The sequence below is a fragment of the Magnolia sinica genome, chromosome 2, assembly GCF_029962835.1.
Source record: "Magnolia sinica isolate HGM2019 chromosome 2, MsV1, whole genome shotgun sequence".
NCBI lineage: Eukaryota > Viridiplantae > Streptophyta > Magnoliopsida > Magnoliales > Magnoliaceae > Magnolia > Magnolia sinica.
Window position 1 is genome coordinate 127,095,919 of NC_080574.1, and position 23,454 is coordinate 127,119,372.

Below are 23,454 nucleotides of genomic sequence, written 5' to 3' on the forward strand. Positions count from 1 at the left end.
TTTCAACATACAACAAACACTCACCAAGAGAACGAGAGAAAGTGAGTGAGAGGGAGGAGAGCTTGAGCTTTCAAGCCTTCATCACTTTCAGCTTCCTCTAGCTCTCTCCTAACCTCCTAGCCCATTTGGGTCAACCCTTTTAGCTTAAGCTCACATAGGACTAAAAGTTCCAAACCACTATAAGCTGCAAGCTAAGGATCGAGCCATCATCACTTGCATTCATACTTTATACATCGCATTATCACTTCCCTAATCAACTCCCCTACTCGAGACTCCTATTGGGCATATACTCTGTAACTTGCCGGAATTCCAAATCCTATCTCATCAAAACTCATGATTACCTAGTCCTTTCACATATTATTCTAACATCATCACATCTCCTCTCAGCTCCTTTTTTAGGCTTTCTCTAGACGTATGTCCTATGGCTTGCTAGAATTCTAAATCCTGTCACATCAGAAATTTAAGTTTGTCTAGTTCTATTTTTGGTACTTTTGTATTTAAAATAGAATCATCTTATCCCCTAGAAAACAGTTAACCTCATGAAGGATAGATGCACGTTTGCGGGTAGAGAGGGTGCCCAACACCTTCCCTCTCAGTAATCAAGTTCCCTTACTCAGAATCCCACGTGGCAGATCAGGAGTCACTTTAAATCAATAGGGTCCCTAGATTCTCTGGGTTTCATATATTCCACCGAGTCTAGCCGGCTGTGGGCCGAATTTTAAGCTAATTAACTAGTGGCGACTCCAACTCTACTACATCATCAGTACAAGTCAACCCACACCACAATAACAAAAACGCATGGGCGCTAATTTCCAACATTCACAGACCTAGGCATTAAGATCCGAGGACCGTAATCTCTCCCATGACACTTAACCATTGTGTTCAATCTCCAAGATGCCTAACGAGTCAAAGGCTATATCTCAAAAGCCGATACAAATGACAAACATGTCCACCCATAATAATCATGCCTTATGTATAAATTAAAATCCATATATAGCCAAGTATAACTAGGTCCAAGAGCAGCTAAAACATTAGTTTTCCAGGGTACAACCCCAACATTATGAAAATCAGTTGCAAAGAGCAGTTTTCTAGAGTACAACCTCAACATCATGAAAATCAACTGCACAAAGCATGGTAGTCGATTATAACCGTAGCTGGTTTAGATTCTTGGTGATTCGAGGGCCTATCCTAACACATTCCAAGTCCTGGTAATTTAAGGTTCTTAAAATTGGATTTGAATATAGATGTCGTCATTGCCAAGAATGCTCATCCACTTCACGTGGCGTAATGAAAAATGCCCATTAAATAACAGTCGTTGTGTTCTCAACAACAGCTATTATTTCACCAAGGACATATTTTCTATACACCACCATTATGTTTTGTTATAAAACGCCGTCATTTTCCAGTTTATATATATATATATATATATGGGAAAAGGTTCTATACATTCGAGCTCATGGTAACTCCCCTTGAGGTCGAGCCGTGTGGGCCCCACCATGATGTATGTCGAACATCTACCTCATCAATCAGATGCACCATTCCATAGTGGGCCTAGGGCTTATAAATCAAGTCAAACCATGACTTGTGTGGGCCACACCACATACAAAAGTTGAGAGGGGTTACCCTCCATTAAAACATTCATAATCATTTTTGGGCCCACCGAGATGTGGTTCACAAATCCAGCCCATCCATTATGTGTGTCCCACTTGGATGAGGGGTCAAACCAAGTTTTAGACGCATCCAAATTTTAGGTGGGCCCCACCAATTGCTTTTATATGTTTTAGGCATGTCTTCACATGATTTTAGATGGTATGGCCCACCTGAGTTCCGTATACGACTGATTTTTGGGATATCCCATATTTTAAAAGGGACCCATCAAATGCACGGTGTTGATGTTTGACATACATCATGGTGGGGCCCACACAGCTCGACCTCATGGAGAGTTCCCATGAGCTTGACCATATAAAACCCTCTCTCTCTCTCTCTCTCTCTCTCTCTCTCTCTCTCTCTCTCTCTCTCTCTCTCTCTCTCTATATATATATATATATATATAGGAATGGTACTATGTGGTCGAGCGCGTGCAAGGCTATTGTGAGGTCGAGTCGTATCTCCTCCTCAACCATCGGATAACATATTTGAAAATATACAGGGAAGATGTCTATGTTGTAACAGAGGCGCGAAGCGAAAAACAAGGGAAAGCGGCTATAAGCAATTAAAATTTGTTAATTAAGTATCCTAGTAGGTGTTACTCTATCATGTGGGGGCTCACTTTGATGAATTTTTTATAGATCATCCATTTTTCCAGCTCACTTTAAAAAGTTATACCAAAACTTAAGCACGTCCAAATCTCTTATGGACCACCCACAGGAAAAGGTGGCAAATGACCTTTAAAAAAAAAAATAGGCCATGAAAGTTTGGGATCAATAGATTTGTATTTTCCCTTCATCCAAGTCTGTTTGACTTTATCAATAGGTGGATGGTAAATAAACATTATGGATCTGCTTTCGGTGGGTCTTGGTAAGCTTTTAATGGTGGGTGTTCAATCACTACATTTCTTGTGGTCTATTGTACTTGACATTTGGATCTATTTAAATTTTGGTACAACATTCTAAAATAGACTGGAAAAAAGATGGACAGTGTGGATATATAACATATAATCAAGGTGAGCCCCATGGTAAGGGTAACATGTGTAATCCAGTAACACGTAATATGGTGCCCTACGGCTCCCACGGATTGCATGGTGTGCACGAGACGTTAGTGGTGCTTGGATGTTATCAAGTTTTGTGGCCCCACTATAATTTATGTGTTATATTCATATCATTCATCCATTTCACGAGATCATTTGAGTGCATAAATGAAAAAATTGAGGCACATAGAAATCTAAGTGAACCATAGCTCAAGTGGTAGATTGAGTGAAAGATACCTCGTTTCAACATTGAGGTCTTGGTATCGATTCCCTAGTGGGGGGTTCCCTAACAGGGTGTCACTAACAGTGAAGTGTGAACTGGCAATGGGTGTACTAACAAGCTAGCAAAAAAAAAAATCTAAGTGCACCAACACCAAAGAAAGGGTTGGGGACAATGATGCCCACCTTGAAACTTCAAAGAGACCAGCGAATAATGTTTATTTGTTATCTAACCTGTTCCTAAGGTCACACATACTTATACTTGGATTAAGGGACAAAACAAATATGAACTTGATCCAAAACTTTTGTGGCTCCCAAGAAGTCCTCAATATTAAGCGTTCAATCCCCTGCTTTTTATGTTGTGGTTTGCCTGAGCCTGTATTCCCCCTCAGTATTGGGCTCATGCCCTAAAATGATCTCGCAAAATGAATGTACTATGTGGATATAACATTTATCATAGTGAGGCCCACGTAACTTACATTAGGCAATTCGCTTTTGATGCCACAGCTTGTCGTCCATATTGCCTGCGCTGCGGATGAATTTCTAACTACGGTAAGTTAAGTGGGTACTCCATGATATTTGTAAGAAATCCACTCCATCCAACCTTTTTGTCAGGTCATGTTAAGGCAGGCCCAAATATAATCAGATCTAAAAGTCAAGTGGGATGTGTGACAAGAAAAAGTAGGTAGGGAAATGCTTACCGTTGAAACTATTCTAGTGTCCACCGATGATGCTTATATGCCATCCATACCATTCACAAGTTCATTCCTAATGGGATGAACTGAAAACACAAAAATATCAACCTCATCCAAAACTTCTGTAGCCCTGCGAAATGTTGAGCAGTGGAGGTTCAATCATCACTTATTCTGTCATGCTGTCAATTTGCTTTCCATTAATTGGACAACTAAGAATGTCAGGTTAGTGTCATTTTTGTATATGATAAATTAAAAATGAGACCCACAATTTGGTTAGACTGGATAAATGTAAATCAGTGTAACGTAGAGGAAGATTGAACATTGAAAGTCTACACGGTGGGGAACTAATATTGAAAGTCCAACGAGTTTACAGTACATGTGCAAATGGCAACATCACTGGAGTTCTTCAAGTGGGACCCACGTATTCTATACACCGTTGTACTATATACACCGTCCATCCATTTGGCAAGATCATTTTTCAGCATGAGTCCAAAAATTAGACAGATCTAAAACTCAAGTGGACCACACCATGTAGAGCAGTGGGGACAATGACATGCACCGTTGAAACCTTCCTAAGGGCACACCATGCTTTTTGTTCACAATCCAATCCGTTCACAAGGTCACACAGACCTAGATGAATGGAAAATGCTTTTTGTTCACAATCCAATCCGTTCACAAGGTCACACAGACCTAGATGAATGGAAAAGGCAAATATCATCTTGATCCAAAACTTCTATGCCACGAAGAAGTTTCACTGCTAGGCGATCAATTCCCATTGTTTTCTATGGTTGAGCCATCACAAGGTTACAACACCGTTGTTTGAACATTGATCATTGGCCAGGATTGTCTAATCAAATCCAATTTTGGGGGTGCGATCAATCTACTGGTAGCCCCACTACTCGAGCCGATTGGATTTTAGGTATATGCCATGTACAATAGGCCACCTGCCTGTGGCAGTAGATCGTAGTGGTATAATGCCTAGCACCCATTCATGCCCTTAAGCATCAAAATAGAAAGATGGCCTCAATTTCGGTCAATTTGAATGCTGAGTTCCAATAAGCTGAGCTGATTTTCTTGCTACATATGGAAAGGATTGCTGGATACATTCCGACACAATGTTATAGGAAACGCTCCGACATGGACCTGTAAATCAGGTGTCATATTTCAATGATCCAAACCATTCATATGATTAGCCTCACCTTAGATAGGGAAATAGGCAAACTCTTATATTGGATTGTTTCAAGTCATTGGTCATTTGATTCTTTTTCTTTCAATGTGGCTGATCCCATAAACATTTAAATAATCAAATGATTGAAAATGTGTGCGTGTGTGTGTGTGTGTTTTCTGAGAGGCGTGGGTGCTTGCACACGTGTGCATTTCCTGTCAACGGTGAGGCCCACCATGTAAATGGTTTGGGCCATTGAAAAGGACCCCAACCCATAAGCTACATTCCCAACGATCTATCAGCAAGACTCTTCTATATGATATTGGATAACCCATACATGAAAGTGCGCGCACCACTTCACCAGAGTAGCACAAAACCAAGGTGAGTGGGGCCCGTTTACCATCATTTTCCAATATTGATCAGACAGTTGAGAGATTCTAACATGGAATTAGCATTTTCAAACCGGATCATATTCCATGTTGAAAAATATATCTTGTCTGTTTGGAGAGCACTTTTAATATCGTGTGCAATCATCACGCTCTCAGTAGGGACACCCGGCACGCATGTATTTGCCTATTGGCATCCGAGAAGCTCGTGGACCATAACCCAAAATGGGCCACGGTCAGATGATCATCCTAACCTTCAAATGGACTAGTTTTGAAGAAACTGAGAAAAGAGAAGATTATGTAACAGCCAATCGAGCCTCTAGGGTCATCTGACTGGTGTGATTTTTGGGCCACGGCCAATCCACGATGGAGCCTGTTGGATGAGTTATCGATGTGATGCACACCTTCGTCATCTCATGGATTTGTGTTTGATATGCTTGCACTTAAAAATAGCTGGTGAAAAACATATTATGGTACACAAAATCCAGGAGCTGCAAAGGCTACCCATTGCAATCTATATTTGTAGTGGAAAAAAACATGAGAAGCGAATTGTTACAAAATGGCCCATCACGGATCAGACCTCCTTCTCAATCAGTATCATAAGTGCAAACATAAATATCGTTACCATTTCAACCTATGCTCACCTGAAAGACTCTCATGCTGTGATCAGCTCCACATGATGCAAGCTGCAGGGTCCTACAATCTCCACTCTCCATGGCATTTCTTCTCCATGCCAAACGGTGCACTGTCGAAACATGGCAGAAGAATGGATCAAACCGGATGGATGGTGCAGCTGCACCCCTGGAAAGACTCCACAGTTCGATGAGCCCGTCATCCATTCCAACCGCAAGAAGCCCATCATTGCCTGAACGATCACAGCCGGCCCAAGACAAGGCTGTGATGCTGCAGTTGAACTGCGGGAGAACCATGAGTTGCCTCACAGAATCTCCATTCTCAACAGCCCAGATCTTCACTGTCTTGTCCCTCGAACCTGTCGCAAATTCATGACGATGTGGGTTCCACGAACACGCCCATATTATTCTCTTGTGGGCCTCGTGCCTGGCAACTAACTGATATCTGACTTCCCCAGCTTCTGAAATTGTAACACACAGGTCAGAGGTGTTATGATGCGTCATGTCTCATCGACAAATTGAGAATAAACCGAAATTCTTATTTATTGAGCCTTGCTAGGCACACACACTGCAATAAAGCTTGTGAACACACTACACTTGTGCCAGCATAGCACATAGGTGTGAGATCTAATCCATTCATCAGGTTGGTCCGACCTTTTACATGTTTACCCAAAAATAAAATCTGGTCCAATAAGCATGTGGGCCCCAATATTGGAAACCCGTGTATGGGTTAGAAAACTTCAGCCACATTTTTTGGAGCCATACTTCTGTTTTGCAAACTATGGCCCACCTGACTAGTGGATCAACCTGATTATTGTACTAGAGCATCACTATAGTGGTGATGTTCTGATGGATGGATTGGATCTTGGACCTATCAGGCCATGCTCATAAATGTGTGGCTAGTATATGAACTCAATTTGATCCAGGACATGAAATTTTAAACATGATATGGCTTTAAATCATACTGGTTCAAAACAATCACACAAAATTCTACATCCCACATAAAGTCAAGCACTCGATCAAAGGGAATCTATGCGGGTTCATGCCTACACATGCTGGGGCTGGATCAATTTAAATTATAGACCAAACAATACTCAAAGGAGAGTAGATTTAGCCACACATACACAGGAATAATTTTCCCAATCCAAAGGATTCACAAGTTTCAATTCGGAAAAACCTAGGTTTCAAAAGTGGAATAGAACTTGAAAATTTGAGATGATTAGAGTTAGGGTTATGGAAACAAGGCGAAAGAAGAATGAAATAGAGATGAGAGGGAACATGTGATCAGCCCGCACGTGTGGACAACAAACCGACCTAATGCACGTGCGTAGATGGCGGCCCGCACGTGTGTAGAGCCCACGAATCTGGAATTGGCCAGCTAGGGCCTGGTCGGCCAAGGATGGGCCACCTTCCCTCCAAATTTCAGGTCAAACGGATGATCGGTTTGAGCACAGTGCTCCGCCGAAGTTTCATCCCTCCTGTAGGGCCAGATTCTGGAAATCTGCTGTAGCGGAAAGATTAGCTGCAAACATGGGTGAATTTGATCAGGAGATGGCTGTAAGAGATGAGGAATATGGAGGGTAGGAGATGGGGGCGATATGGGATGGGCATGGCTTCGCACCACGGTAGTTAGCCCTTCGAAGAATGGAGGGTTTCACACCCAATTAGGTTTCCACAACTCAGATAAATAGAGAAGCAGGAAAACGCAGAATTTTATTAATCATCTTCAATAGGAAAAAAAAAAAAAAAACCCTACAAGGAGTTGCCTATTTATAAGAAAAACCTATACCTCAAAAACCGCACCATGTGCACATACTATTACTTGAAGACAGTAATCAAAAATAACCACTAATCAATGCAATCTAAACCGTTCATAACGTTCATAATAACGATAATAAGCAAAACTCAAAGTCCTAGGTCACCTAAGGTAGTGGACATGATCATGAGATCCAATGATAAGATCCATATGATGATTGGGTCTATGCTGAGGAACCAAAACACAGTCCTCTAACTAAGAGGTCCTCCATGGATATCGTCATCGATCCAAATCGAAAGTGGGGCCCTCCTCCTTGCGTACATGCGTAAGGGGGGCGTGCGTGTGCGCGAGATGTCCCCATCAACTCTCCTCGGCTGCGAAGATTTCGCCACTGGTGAAACAAAACTCCTAAACCGCTCCAAAATGTCAGGATCAAGTCTCTGAAGCTCCTCAATGAGCCACGTATTGTTTGAAGCTGGGCGTGACTTCCACTTGACCAGAAACTTTTAAAATCCGCCGTTTAACGTCGATATTATTTGATGGTCCAGAATATCTTCTATCTCCTCTCTGGGTGTGGAAAGGTAGGTATGGGAAGTAAAGGCTGGGAAGATGGGTCGGGAGGGGGTTATGGATCAAGGGAAAGGTCTGGGGAATGAGGACGGTTAGGTGACAGGCTGGACAATATATCAGTGGTCCCCTGAAATGTAACTAGATCCTCCGCATTTAATGTGGAACTAATTCCCATGAAAGGTGGAAGATCTACCACATACGCATTGAGACCGTTTCGTTTTATAATTTTGAACGGTCCAGCGCTACGCGCGTGTAATTTATAAACAGCTCCCTGAGAGTGCCGCTCTGGCCTAATGCGAACCATCACAATCCCTTACAATGAATTCCTTGAAACATTTATATTGGTCTACAGAAGTTTGTAATGTTCATTACTAGTAGTGGTGATCTTTCTTCTAATTTCCTGATGCAATGAATGAATGTGATGTACAAAGGACTATGGCCTATGGAACAATGACATAGGGACAAGACCAATAGGCTTCCTAGGTTTATAACCAGTAACGACTTCAAAAAGACTTAAACCTGTGGACCTATTAACAGAACTATTAAATGCAAACTCGGTTATAGGTAGTGCAGTGTCCCACATCCTGGTGTGCTGTATATCCCTCATAGGGAGAAACTCATCTGGTAGATCATCAGGAAAGACATCACGAAACTCATCCACTACCAGAATGGCCTCAGTGGGTAACTCTATACTGGACTCTGGTGCACTCTCTAGCCACAAGGCCGTACATGTCGTACCACCTAAAATAGTGGTTCATGTCTGTCAACCAATCTAAAAGAGCTTTAGGGTTCAAGTAGTCATCAAACGTGGGGCATCTACTCTAACTCTTGTGAGAAGTTGTGCATCGGAGTCATAGTGGTCTTGATGTCCCTCACGGCGTAGGTGCACGAGTGCGCGCCCATAACCGATTCCTTGGCCACCTTCATTCTTTAGTCTATCCTCCTGACCACCTGCCTGAGATTGAGCATCTTCTCCAATGGTGGGGTTTGCCCTGACGGAGGTCTCTAGTTGGGTAATGCGCACATCAAGCTGTTCAAAGCGTTGGTTAATACGTTGTTCCAAGTGCTTTACCCAAAGACTCAAACTACTGGGTCATTTTGTTCATTGATTCTTGCAATTGCTCCATGTTTAGTGTAGGGTGTAAGTCAAAGCCACGACCCGTACATGTGGGCATACAACAACTAACTCAACTAAAAGACCTTCTAATACGACTATATGCGTCTAAATGGGACTAAATGATCCTATGAGACTTTAAATGAGGGAAACTACACAACGCTACCAAAATTCAGCAATACAACTATCAAAATAAAGGGATAACAGAAATTTTCAACAATGCGAATTGCTAACTTTCTGATAACAGAAATTTCAGCAGCTTATATCAGGAATTATGGACCTCTAAACAGCTCTATATGATGAGACTTGATACATAATGGACATAAACAAACAAAACCCTAAACATGCAATGCATTCCCTTACAAGAATCCTAAGCTCTGATACCAAATTTGATGCAAGACATGAAATTTTAAACATGATATGCAAGAGTCCAGGCTTTAGATCATACTATTTCAAAACAATCACACAAAATTCCACATCCCACATAAAGTCAAGCACTCAATCAAAAGGAATCTATGCGGGTCCAAGCCTACACATGCTAGGGCTGGATCAATTAAAATTATAGACTAACAATACTCAAAAGGGAGTAGATTCAGCCACACATACACAAAAATAATTTTCCCAATCCAAGGGATTCACAAGTTTCAATTCGGGAAAACCTAGGGTTTCAAAAGTGGAATAGAACTTAGGGATTTGAGATGATCTAGGGTTAGGGTTATGGAAACAAAGCAAAAGATGAGTGAAATAGAGATGAGAGAGAACCTATGATCAGCCTGCATGTGTGGACAGCAAACCGGCCTGACGCACGTGCGTGGATGGTAACCCGCATGTGTGTGGGGCCCACAAATCTGGAATCGGCCAAGGATGGGCCACCTTCCCTCCAAATTTCAGGTCAAACGGATGATCGGTTTGAACACGGTGCTCCGCCGAAGTTTCAGCCCTCCTGTAGGGCCAGATTCTAGAAATCTGCTGTAGGGGAAAGATTAGCTGCAAACGTTGGTGGATTTGATGAGGGGATGGTTGTAGGAGATGAGGAATATGGAGGGTAGGAGATGGGGGCAATTTGGGATGGGTGTGGCTTCGCACCACGGTAGTTAGGGCTTCGAAGAAGGGAGGGTTTTGCACCCAATTAGGTTTCCACAACTCAGAGAATTAGAGAAACAGGAAAACGCAGAATTTTATTAATCATCTTCAATGAAAAAAAAAAAAAACCTACAAGGGGTTGCCTAAATCCCAAAACCCATGCCATGTGCGCATACTATTACTTAAAGACGAAGTAATCAAAAATAACAACTAATCAATACAATCTAAACCGTTCATGATGTTCCTAATAACGGTAATAAGCAAAACTCAAAGTCATAGCTCACATAGGGTAGTGGGCCACGATCATGAGATCCAATGATGAAATACACATGATGATCGGGTCCACCCCAAGGAACCAAAACACAATCCTCTAACTAGGAGGTCCTCCATGGATATCGTCATCGATCCAGATCGAAGGTGGGGCCCTCCTTGCGTACATGCGTAAGGGAGGCGTGCGTGTACGCGAGATGCCCCCATCACTATTGCACGTATGGGCTTAGCAAAGGAGAGAGTTGGAGGCAGCAATGATCAGAGATCATGACCCCACAACTTTACAAAACAGACCAAAAAGAGGCAAAGAAGTAGAAAGAAAAGAAATTGAAGGATTTAAGTGACGGGTGAGACCCAATTGACCACATTCAATTGGGACTTCCTAAACACCTCATCCCAGCTAGAAGCATGAGGAAGAAAGTAGGAGGCAGCAATGATCAGGGGTTATCAACCACAACTTACAAAACAGACCAAAAAGAGGCGATGAAGTAGAAAGAAAAGAAAATAAAGGATTTAAACGACAGGTGAGACCCAATTGACCACATTCAATTTGGACTTCCAAAACACCTCATCCCAGCTAGAAACACGATGTGGAAACATCTACTGCAGATGCGACCAGAATTACAAAGGGATTTCACAAAAAGGGGAAGAAATGGAGTTTTTGATAAATTCTTTTCATTTTTTTATTTCTTTTTTTTTTTTTTTTTTTTTTCGGAAGAGGAATAAGCTACCTCAATATCATCGATATTCATTGCATGTATCAATGATATCAGGAAATATTTGTGAAGGGGAAGTGCAATATTTTGCGATATATCCGTGTATCAACAATATATCAAACGATACATGCAATATTTTCAACAATACGGGAGAATTTTACAATTTCCCCCCTATGTTTCATGTTGGGCACATGCAATATCAGTAATATATACCAGTTTTTTTTTTTTTTTTTTTTTTTTTTTACACACACACACTCACGCTGGTGGAATTTCACCACCTATGGATACTCAAACCCTTGACGAGTAGTTGAAACTCCTGAGAGTCTACCACCCAGGCAAGAGTAAGGACCCAGTAATATATATCAGTTGATAGTAGTGATTATGCAAACACAACTCCCATCACATCATAGGCCTAAGGATGGAAGCTAGGGTGTACACTTATTGAGAAGATCAGGAAAAGAGATTAGTAACTATAGATTAGAACTAATGCTGGTAAAAGTTATAAGCATTATAAATAGTTTTTTTTTTCAAAGAAGATAACAGATATTTCTAACCCAAGGCAATTAAGAAAGAGCGAATGAATCCCCAATTGAAAGGCCGGGCAGCTCACACTCTCATTGCCCAAGAACTGGCAACAAAGCTTGCCTCTTTACCAACATGGGTAAATTAAATGTAGCCTAGAGGCCATCTCCTGGATCTCATTCAACATAGAACAACTCCCATGGCTAGGGGTAGTCATTTTCGTGTAAGCCACTGCATCCTTCAAATCCTCTTCAAGAATCACCATGCTAAGAACTCGTTGCTGAAAATTTGTAAGGCATTTCGGAGGGCAATAAAATCAACAACATGAGGAACTCCAAGAGGATTCCTAATAGAAGTAGGGTTTCCAAAAATGAAAGGAAGTATCTACAATTCTCTAAAACAACCTACCGAAAGTGACTAATTTTCCATCCCAGATAATAATTACAAGTATGCCAGTAACAAGTAAAATTATAAATATATCGCTGCTTATAATTTTATTTTATTTTAATATATATATAAAAAAAAAAAAAAAGATAAAATGATCACTTAGCAACCAACCTAAATGATCTAACCAATCAAATCATTCCAACATACTTCTCTACATCAGGCTACTCTGTATGATGTTAACAGGATTTGAAGCATAAGACCTGGCTTCTGAACTCTCTACTAAGAGATTAGATCTCCATCAAACCTGCACAGAACATCCCGTATCGACGTATATGCCCTAGAAACACGTGGCCCATCCTAGAATTACTAAACTATGATACCTTTGCTAGCAACTAAATGTTCACTCATTTGCCTATGTGATTTGATCCACTTAGAATGATAAATTGATAATCATGTGGATGCTAAAGTGCACACAGCACACATCAGAAAGAAATGAAAGAAAAGAAAAAGAGAAAAAAGCGAATCAAGCAAGGATTTCATAATGCAAATTTTCAAAAGCTCATTTTGGCATGTGTTAATACTGCCATCATCATTAAAAGTGGGATATATGTGCACACTGACCCTCAGTGAAGCATGCATACACAATCACATACCTATCATATTTGTAATTCCCTAAAATTGTCATGCTTATGCTAATCCAGCAAAACCTACAGAACCAAATAGTTGCAATAGGTGCCACAAAATCTTCCCCATGCACTACAACTCCATATTGTCACTTGTAAGAAGTGTTATTACAGCCGAATAAAGAGAGCCATGGTAAAATGAGCTAAATCAACAGTCACCAAATCTCATCTAATGATGCAGCAAAGAAAGTGCTACAAGGTACCAGAACTGCTAAGAACTGCTGATAGGTAGCTATCCTGCAACTCATTAGGTAGTAGCACAAGGTACGACGCACACACCATGGTACATGTAAGGATCGCCTGCATAGCATCCTTCAACAAGGAATGCAAGTAATTCTCAGTCGACTGAGAATTCACTGGGTCATCAAGATGTCCTAATCTGGATCTAAACAGTCTCTGTCGTAAACACACATGATTAGTTCTCCTCCAAAACAAATAACTCTGAGCTTGATCATTTTGTGTCAGTAGCGAATTCATTCTACTGACATGTAAAAACATAACATGAGAAGTATATACCAAAATTCCTAGCTATTATATTTCCTCACAAAGAAATCATGCCGTGTTGAGTCCACAGGCATCTATTAGCCAGCCCATCTACACCCCACTACATGTGCCAGCATGACACATAGGTGTTAGATCCAAGACATCGGTCCATGGGTATAGATGCCCTAACCAAGAAAACCGGCCAGTCCACTCTGCAGGTGTCAATCTTCAGGTGGGCCACAGGCAGACAGCTTAGAAATACTTCTAGAATTTTTGTCAGCCGTCTGTTTGTTTCATGCCCTCCTGATGAGTGGGCTGGCTTGATTTTTGGGCCAAGGCATCTACATGGTGGGATCCCACCTGATGATAACTTGATTCTCATACCCCATATCCCAAACGGGCACATGTGGTGGTGTGTACATGGGCATACAAGGTGTTCCGTATCTATTATAATATGCCCGTAAAGGCCAATACGTATAGGTAACGACCATGATCATTACGCGATATGTGGATGAAATGGGACAGTTGGTTTTTTAGGACCATATTGGCCTTTACGGTGGTCGTAAAGGCCGTTACAAAGCATAACGACCATTACCCCCGTAATGGTCGAAAAACGATCACTTATTTTTTTCTATTTAAATCCGTTTTCTCCTCTTTTTTTCACTTTTCTCATTCCAAAAACTCTTTAGATCATTTTACAACAGATTTCGACCACTCTTACTATAGTTTTTAAAATTAAAACTGTAGATTAAAGTGATTTGAGCGAATAGAAGCTTTGAGGGCCATTTTTCAAAAAATTGAAAAAGCAGTATTTATACCTTTTTTTCCAATTTCTAATTTTAATGCTTGATTGTGATGTGTAAACATTAGAGACATAATCATGTTCACAAATTCACTAGACAGCACGATACAACACTCTCACCAAAGAGTGGACCGTTACACTACCATAAACATGTTCAAAACAAAAAATGAATACATATTTGGAATATTTACATTATTCTGGATTTTCTAAATATTTTTTCATAATTTTCGGGCAAAAGAAAATCTTCAACCATTACGGGGGTCATAACGGTCGTTACACCCCCGTATCGGCCGTTTCGGCCAATACCCGTATCAGTAATAGTGGTGACCGTTACGTCCACTGTTACCGATACGGAATACCTTGTGGGCATAGCAAAGTTCCAAATCATTGAATATTTCAATCAACACTGTGATAAGGAAAAGAAAATAAATGAACAACATACACAACTCAATCACAAACAAGCTAAAATGAATTGTCAATGTCACTCAATGTTCGAATTATCTCCGATATTATCTTTACCTCCAGCCCAGCAATATCGATAGCATTGGTAGCGATATCGATAACGCTGGTAGTATCAGAAATTCCAGATATTAGCAATGTATCGCCAACATATCAATATCGCTAATGTAATCGCCAATATTTTCAACTATGTAAATTCTAGGTGTCTCTTGTATTGCCAATGCATTTATATCGCCAATGTATCATCAATATTTTTGACTATGTAAATTCTAGGTAATGCTTGTATCACAAGTGTATCGACGATATTTCAATAATATTGCCAACGTATTGATATCATAAAAATTTTGTTTATTATCAAACTTTTTTTCAAGTTCTTTTTCATGGGCACATGGTTGTATGTAGTGTTCAATTTGCAATTGAAAATATTGATAATATCTCGATATTATCGATACCGCAACATGCGCGATATTGAGACCACACTCTTTCGTTTCCTTTCCAATTGTTAATAATTTCTTGTTGAAATATCATGTGTTGTTGATATTTTGCAATATCAATGGATGTTTGGATGGAAGGTTGGATAACTAAATAGGCCGGATGGGATAGTTGGACTGATTTCTTACAACAACAAATGCTTTTAAGGCCCCATTAAATGGAAACTTCTTATGTATGCATTCTTTTTTGCAATTTTTTTATTTCTAAATATACAAATACGTACATTTTAACATCTCCTGAAGTTTCGCTGAAAATTCCACAATTTTCCCATGTTTCCCTCCATTTCCGGTTATCGGCAATATTATCGGCGAAATCAATATTGTTTCCGTATCCCTAGCCAGCGAAACTTGTAACGATACCGATACTTCGAACACTGATGTCACTTATGTAAAAGTGACTGAAAATCATGCCAAAAACTAACATTAAGTCAACCACCACGCAGGCATTGATTGATATCATTACTGTGCATCATTCTTGAACTAGTGAGTTTCGCATACCTAATTTCTTGATTGAGAAAACGGAGAACTGGCGATCCCTCGAGACTGCCAAAAGGAAGGCATCATCGTGAGAGAATTCCAATTGCGTAACTGTTAGACTGTGAGACTGCAAGCGAGCAACTGCCTTCCATGATCCCACTTCCCACAGCCATATTTCTGCTACCGTCGGTGATTGTGCCTGCAAGACAGATAGAAAATGACCAGATCATCTATGATACCCATGGGAAGGCATTCATAAAGCATGGATACAGTATCACTACTCGTTTTTTCAACAATAGCAAGATTACATGTTAATAACTGAAATATACAACATGGGTATTCCAGATGCAACCAGTGAATGCAATCAGGTAATTCTTTTATGGGCAACAGTAAAGTTTCATTCAAAGATAAATCATGGTACAGTATCCAAATCAGACTGGATTATAAAAAATAAAAAAATAATAATAATAAAATTTTAAAAAAAAAAAAAAAAAAAAAAAACAGAGATAATCTCATACCAAAGAATCAAATGCCTCCCACCTGAAACACCTGAGAATACCCAGACTAATAGACCCATTCCATTTATGAGGGGTTTATCTTTTCCACCATCCAAATATCTTGTGATATCATGATATCTAAGAATTTCATTACTGCAGCTCATATTTCGCTTCGTTAGAATTTTTTTTAATTTTTTTATATGTGGCACTACAATTAAGCAGCAAAATGCAGTAGCAACAAAGACACTTGAGAAAACTCATTACTTGAATAAAATAGTGGTGACCCCATTTACACAGGCATACATGCATGCTAATCTAGACTGTCCAAAAGTGGGCTCCATTGTGGATGGAGAATGGCTCAAAAACCAGTGTCCAAAAATAGGATCAGCTGATGAATTTGGGCCATGGACCATGTTCTTTTTCATCTCCAACTGATGGCCACCAATTCAGTGGTTAGGATAATCCAATCAGTGGGATTTTGGGGATATGCTCCAAGCCAAGGTAACCTGGATCGCGGGTTGTTCCTACACGTTATAGGTACAGTTAAGCAGTACGATTCCTCCAAAATATGGCATGCTTTGGGTAGGGTTGTGTAGATCTGATCACCCCAGTACATGCTACTAGGTATACATAATGTTTATATGTACAAATTGATGTTGTAATTTACATGCACAATGATGAATGATATTATTATAAATAAATACAGCATGCAAGTATTATACAGTATTAGTTTCTCAACACTTCACTTCAATAGCGGTGACTCATCCACCATACATGTGGCATACTTGTAAGTCAATCCAACAGTCCAAATGGAAACTACAAAGAGATTTTTTTTATTTTTTTTATTATTTTTTTTTTTTTTAAAGGTCCAAATGTTGGGCCCAAATATGCATGGTGCAATGTTACCTAAAACACCCCCTCTTTGAATTGCCTGATCTGGTTTATGGGTCATTTTCGATCCAGATCACTATTTTTATCAACCCAAAATCATGGTTCCATGCTCTTATTGTTGACTAAAGTTGTACTTCAAAATTTATGTTTAGAATTTAGAGACATATTTTGATTTCACAAATCACAATATTAGGCATATACAATCAGTGTTTTAAATAGCAGTACCATGTTGCATAGCATTCAGCCCTCTGTAGCATGTAGCATAAGCTACACAAAACTTCTATATTTTAATTAAAAAATAAGAAAAATATAATAAATAGTAAGAAAAAACAAAAAAATATAAAAAGGCCTAAAAGATGATTCATTTTTTCAAGTATAAGCATGTTAAAACAAGTTATTAATTATCATTTATCAAAAACCAATCCACATATATAACCAAATCAAATCATTATCACACAATGTTTTGAATAGCATCCATAACATAGTGTATCCACGACGCTACTTTGCGTAAATCCCCGATAGCGTGTATGCTACAGGGGTTGTAGCGTATGTAGTGTATGCTACATTTTTTAAAAAAGATAAATGATAATTGCACTTGGATTGGCTACTTGATGCTCTCAACCTATGGGATTTTAATTTCTTTTCATACTTGTGGCTTGTCGTTTCAATTACACATTATTAATTAAAGTGGTTTGTTTAGAAAGTTGTTGATGTGATAATGATTTGATTTGGTTTATATATGCGAATTGGCTTTTGATAAATGATAATTAATAACTTCTTTGAACATGCTTATACTTGATAAAAATTAATTATTTTTTAGGCATATATATATATATATATATATATATATATATATATATATATATATATATATATATATATATATATATATATATATATTCTTACTATTTATCATATTTTTTCTATTTTAAATTAAAACATAGAAATATCTTGTAACACTACACGCTACAGCTATTTAAAACATGTAGCACAACACTCCAACCCTCAATTTATAAAAAAATGTCAAGTAGGGAATATATCATAACCAAGGTATTCCATATCGGTCTCGGTGGGCGTAATGGTGCCCACAGTTACCTATACGGATACGCCCCGTATCGGTAGATACAGGGCCGTAACGGTGTTTTTTTTTTTTTTTCGTTAAAAAATTATGAAAAAATGTCCATTAAATCCGGAATATTCTAAATATTCCAAATATGCATTCGTTTATAATTTGGAACATGTTTATGGTAGTGTAACGGTCCACTCTTTGGTGAGAAGTTGTATCGAACCGCCTAATGAATTTATGAACCTGACAACCTAGATTGGCTATAGATCTTTTATATTTAATTATCTAACTATATAATATCAATATGAATTAATTAGAATGAATCTAATACCGAAATATCTCATATTTGTAGGTATTGGTGTATTACATACCTTGTGATTTGTGTACATTTTATTTCAACATACAATCTAGGGACTTTTATGTCCAATTATATAATTCATATATCTAACAAATTAATATAATTTTTCCCAATAAATCTTAAGAAAAAAATTGAAATTATATTCTAGTAAATAGTGTTGTCAATTTAGAGCTGATTTGGTGGACCATTTGATGCACCAAATCAACGTTAAATTCATGCAATCTATTGGCACTTATCTCACTAATGGATTGGTGGATATTTATTGACCAGTGAAGAATGAAAAATATCAAATGATCCTATTTCAGAAAAACAAATGTTTGCAAATTAACGGTGAAAATCATTTAAATAATTTAATTTTGGAATTATGACATGGCAACAATAGTGCCATAATTTGATTTATTAATTTTGAGTTAATGTATGCCTCGTGGACAATTTTTACGGCCATGTACATAGGGCCCACCACGATGTATGTATTGTATATCAATGACATCCATCCGTTTTATCAAATCATTTTAAGGCATGGTCCAAAAATGAGGTAGATCCATATCTAAGGTGGACCATTAGTGGGTGAGGCCTTGAAATTGGGGTCCACCTTAATGTATTTGTATATCCATGTCGTCGATCTATTTTGCCAACTCACTTTAAAGCATGATCCAAAAAACAGGCAGATTTAAACCTGAGGGGGCGTTTGGCACATTGTATTAGATGGGATTAGGTGGGATGGAATTGCATTTGGTCCCGTGTCAATTCCACTCAATATTTGGGAAGAATGGAAAAGCTTGGAATTACATTATATAGAATTCCATTTGGTCTCATGCCAATTCCACTCAATGTTAGCAAATTGTGTAGGTCCCACCATGATGTGTGGGCTATATCCACACTGTCCACCCATTTTTCGAGATCATTTTAGAGCATGGGCCAAAAAATCAGGTAGATCTAAAGCTCAAGTGGACCCCACCACAGAAAGCAGCGGGGATTGAACACCTACCATTGAAAACTTCTTTGGGGCCACATAAGTTTTGGATCTGCCTCGATTACAAAACAGATGAACAGTTTGGATATAACACGTGTTATTCTCAATAGTTTCAAATGATGGTGGGTATATCTAATTCAATGTAAAGCAAACCAAAGAGTGAATCTTACCGTATTACAAACATAGCATGGAATTAGGCTTATCCCATGGTAACAGGGGGCAATCCTTGTCATATGTAATAATTACATTTTTTGAATCCCATCCCATGTAATCCTTCTCAATACCATGTGCCAAAGACCCCTTAGGTGGACCGCTAGTGAATGACGCCCTGAACATAGGACCCACCTTGAATCCTTGATGCATTTGTTATATATCCATGTTGTCCATCCTTTTTGCCAACTCATTTTAGGGCATGGTCCAAAAAATGAGGCAAATCCAAATCTTTGGTGAACCACACGGTGGGGATTGAATTCCCACAATTAAAACTTTTATTATTATTTTTTTTTTTAAAGCTGCGACTTTTGTTTTCCTTGACCCAGGTCCATGCAACCTTATCAGTAGTTTCAATGGTACATAAACATTACAGTGGGCGATAATAAGTTTTTAACAGTGGGCATTCAATCCTATTGTGCGGTCCACTTGAGATCTGTATCTACATCATTTTAGGGACCATGCCTTGAAATGATTAGGAAAAACCGATGGGTAGCATGGATACATAATACAACACATAAATCAAGGTGGGCCGCATGCACTAAAACAATGCAAGTGCACAATGGGCATTCAATCCTATTGTGCAGTCCACTTGAGATCTGGATCTGCTTCATTTTAGGGACCATGCCTTGAAATGATCAGGAAAAACTGATGGGTGGGGTGGATATATAATACAACACATAAATCAAGGTGGGCCACATGCACTAAAACAATGCAAGTGCACAGTGGGCATTCAATCCTACTATGCGGCCCACTTAAGACCTGGATCTGCTTCATTTTAGGGACCATACCTTGAAATGATCAGGAAAAACTGATGGGTGGCATGGATATATAATACAATACATAAATCAAGGTGGGCCGCATGTACTAAAACAGTGCAAGTGCACTAAGCGGCGTGCGCCGCAGACCACTTAAACAAATAAGGTGCACCTGTTCATTTTTTTCCAAACCGAGAGAGGGAGAGAGAAATGAGAGGGAAAAAGAAAAAATGAGAGGGAAAGAAAGGGAAAATGAGAGAAGAAGAAAACGAGAGGTGCAGCTGCAGCAGGGCCGCAGCCGCAGGCCGAGAAGAAGAAGAAGGTGAAAACGAGAGGGGCAGCTGCAGCAGGGCCGCAGCCACAGCCCGAGAAGGAGAAGAAGAAGAAGAATGAAAGAAAGGGGGGAAAAAAAAAAGGTATGTTTTTTTTTTCTTTTTTTCCTATTTTCTTTAGGCCCATAACAGTTGTTATGGTACCGTAACGGCCGTTATGGGCGGGCACAAAAAAGAGGGGATGGCCGTTATGACCCTGTAACGCGTAACGATCACGGCCATTACTGTTACGTATCGGCCGTTTGTTATGGTACCGTAACGGCCGTTATGGGCGGGCACAAAAAAGAGGGGATGGCCGTTATGACCCTGTAACGCGTAACGATCACAGCCATTATTGTTACGTATCGGCCGTTACGGCCAAAACGTAACCGTTTTCGAACACCGTGATCATAACAGTTATCAAAGAAGTAACGTGGTGTGATTAGTGTTCCAAATATCGACAATATTATCGATGATACCACAAATATTATCGGTATCACCAATGCAATGATACTAAAATTGCTGAAAGTTTAAAATTTTCCAAATATTGCTGATATTTTCGATAATATTGGGGATACCATCAACAATATCCCCTATACCAACAATAATATTCCTGATACTAGAAAAACATTCGTAAATAGGTTAAAATTTAAAAAAAAAAAATCTTCATTTTGTTGTAATTTTTTTAGTTTTGTTCCTTTTAGGTGATTTCAATCACTCTTGGTTTTTATTGAATCATGTTTTGATTTGGGAAGAAATTTAAACTTCAAACAAAGATGAACTGGAACTCAAAGGTGAAAAACATCCAATGAAACTTTTTTTTTTTAATGTTAGAATGGATTACAATGGAAATTCATGCATAGTCATGGATTTGTGGCGAAAAAAAATAATAATATTTAAGTGAGAAATGGGGAATTTTGATGAAAGCCTAATTTGTTCATTTTTATATTTGAAAATATGTTTTTCACTGTTAATTAATGTGGAAATTTAATATATTAACGTGTTAACTGATTTATTGATTAGCTACAAATTTTATACATTTATTTTATACTAATTCTTTCAACAACACATGCCTAGGCCCCTATAAAATGGAAAATTATTATATACAGTTGCTTTTTGCAATATTTGGATTCCTACATGTCTAAACATGTGTCTTTTAACATCTCCTGAAGTTTCACTAAAAAATTCCACCTATTTCCCAATGTTTCCCCATGTTTCCCTCAAACAGTGATATTTTTCCGAGCATCGATGATACCGATACATGTTTCCATATCCTCAATCATCCATAAATGTAATAATACCGATACTCTGAACACCGGTTGTAATAACTTCATCAATTGCAGAAAATGTAGAGAAAAATAAGAGAATGGACCAAAGCTCCCTTCCTATTAACTCAAGATCATACAAAGGAGCAAGAGACAATGGTAAACTCAAATGAATAGAGTGACCAGAAATTTTCCTCTTTCTTTCTTTCTATCTGTCTTTCTTTTCTTTTTTCTTTTTCTTTTTTTTGTTTTAGTAAAGTAGAAGAAGATATCGCTCGGAGGAGAATGAGAGGTACAACTAAAAAGAGAAAGAACAAATAAGTAGCTTCTTTGAAAAAATATTTGGAGATTGTCAGGAATTTCTGGCTTAAATTTTTAAGTAATGAAAATAAAATTGCAACGATGAGATTCATTGTACACATGATATGTAACATTAAAGGTCTCCATTTATATATGGCTATGTCAACTAAAATTTTAACAAGAAGATAAGTATTAAGAATAATGGGCAAAGTTGACTACCTTACACGATGAAGCAACAAGCTTTCCCTCGTGGTCACAGCAAAGAGAAAATAGCTCATTGCCATGACCATAAAGCTTGTGTGACTCAGGCCATAGCGTATGCCAGGCCAGTTGTTCCTCAATAGGGGGCTCGGTTAAAACGATCGGAACCGCATCGGGGATAGTCTCTAGGGAGTCTGAAACATCATGACCACTTCTGTCTACAGTCTCATTTACAGCTGCATACATGAGAAAACTATTTGAGATATCCATACTAGATTTAATAAATATGATATGACAGACAGCATTGTCCAAGAAAATCATCATCTTCAATGCTGTTGTCATCATCAAAGCCTTGTCCCAGCTATTTGGGGCTGGCAATAGTCTAGTAATAAATTTAAAAAAAATCATCATCACCACCATTTCATCATCATCATAGCCTTGTCCCAAGGTCAGCAATCTTTTTCTAAGAAAGTAAAGTCTGAAAAATCAGGAGTTGGGATGACCACTGTTATAAAGGGCGCAAAAACTTGCAGCAAATAGAAGCATGCAACGCCAACATATTATCAACAGCTAAACTATATCAGCATATTTTCATCCATCCAAAACATGTTACCTCCAAAAAATTCTTTACGTTGAGACACAAGGTAGGAACTGCAAGATGAAATAAAATAGATATGAAGACCCTCTCTCAGAACCAGTTTCTATAGAGAGGTGATGACTTCTGAACCAAGGGGGTCATTTGGGATCGTGTAATCAGTGGTAATTTGTGCGTTTGGGAGAGTTTATATGACGTGAATTGGAATCCAATTCACATCAACTACACCAAAAGCCCATTTTGAAATCATAGCAAAACAATGTGATTTTATTTCACATTGATTTCGATTACCACCGATTCACAGGTCGCAGTCCTCTCTCCACCAATGTATTCCAAATACAGGCTTCCAAATTCTAGTGGATTCCAATTACATGCTACCAAACACAACTGGTGATTCCAAATCACATGGATTCCATGGTAATTGCCAATGCAT

The 23,454-nt window shown here is 38.8% G+C and overlaps 1 protein-coding gene across 1 annotated transcript in view; it reads right to left on the reverse strand.

The window, feature by feature from the left end:
• Positions 1-5,700: 5,700 nt before the first annotated feature.
• LOC131237585 (elongator complex protein 2) overlaps positions 5,701-23,454 on the reverse strand; it is a 45,317-nt gene continuing 27,563 nt past the window's right edge. Inside the window, exons 8-10 of the mRNA XM_058235431.1 lie at positions 22,445-22,662; positions 15,618-15,795; positions 5,701-6,244 (exon numbers count right to left, since the gene is read on the reverse strand). Coding sequence (XP_058091414.1) covers positions 5,781-6,244; positions 15,618-15,795; positions 22,445-22,662 — 860 coding nt within the window. The 3' untranslated portion in view covers positions 5,701-5,780. The remainder of the gene's footprint in view (positions 6,245-15,617; positions 15,796-22,444; positions 22,663-23,454) is intronic.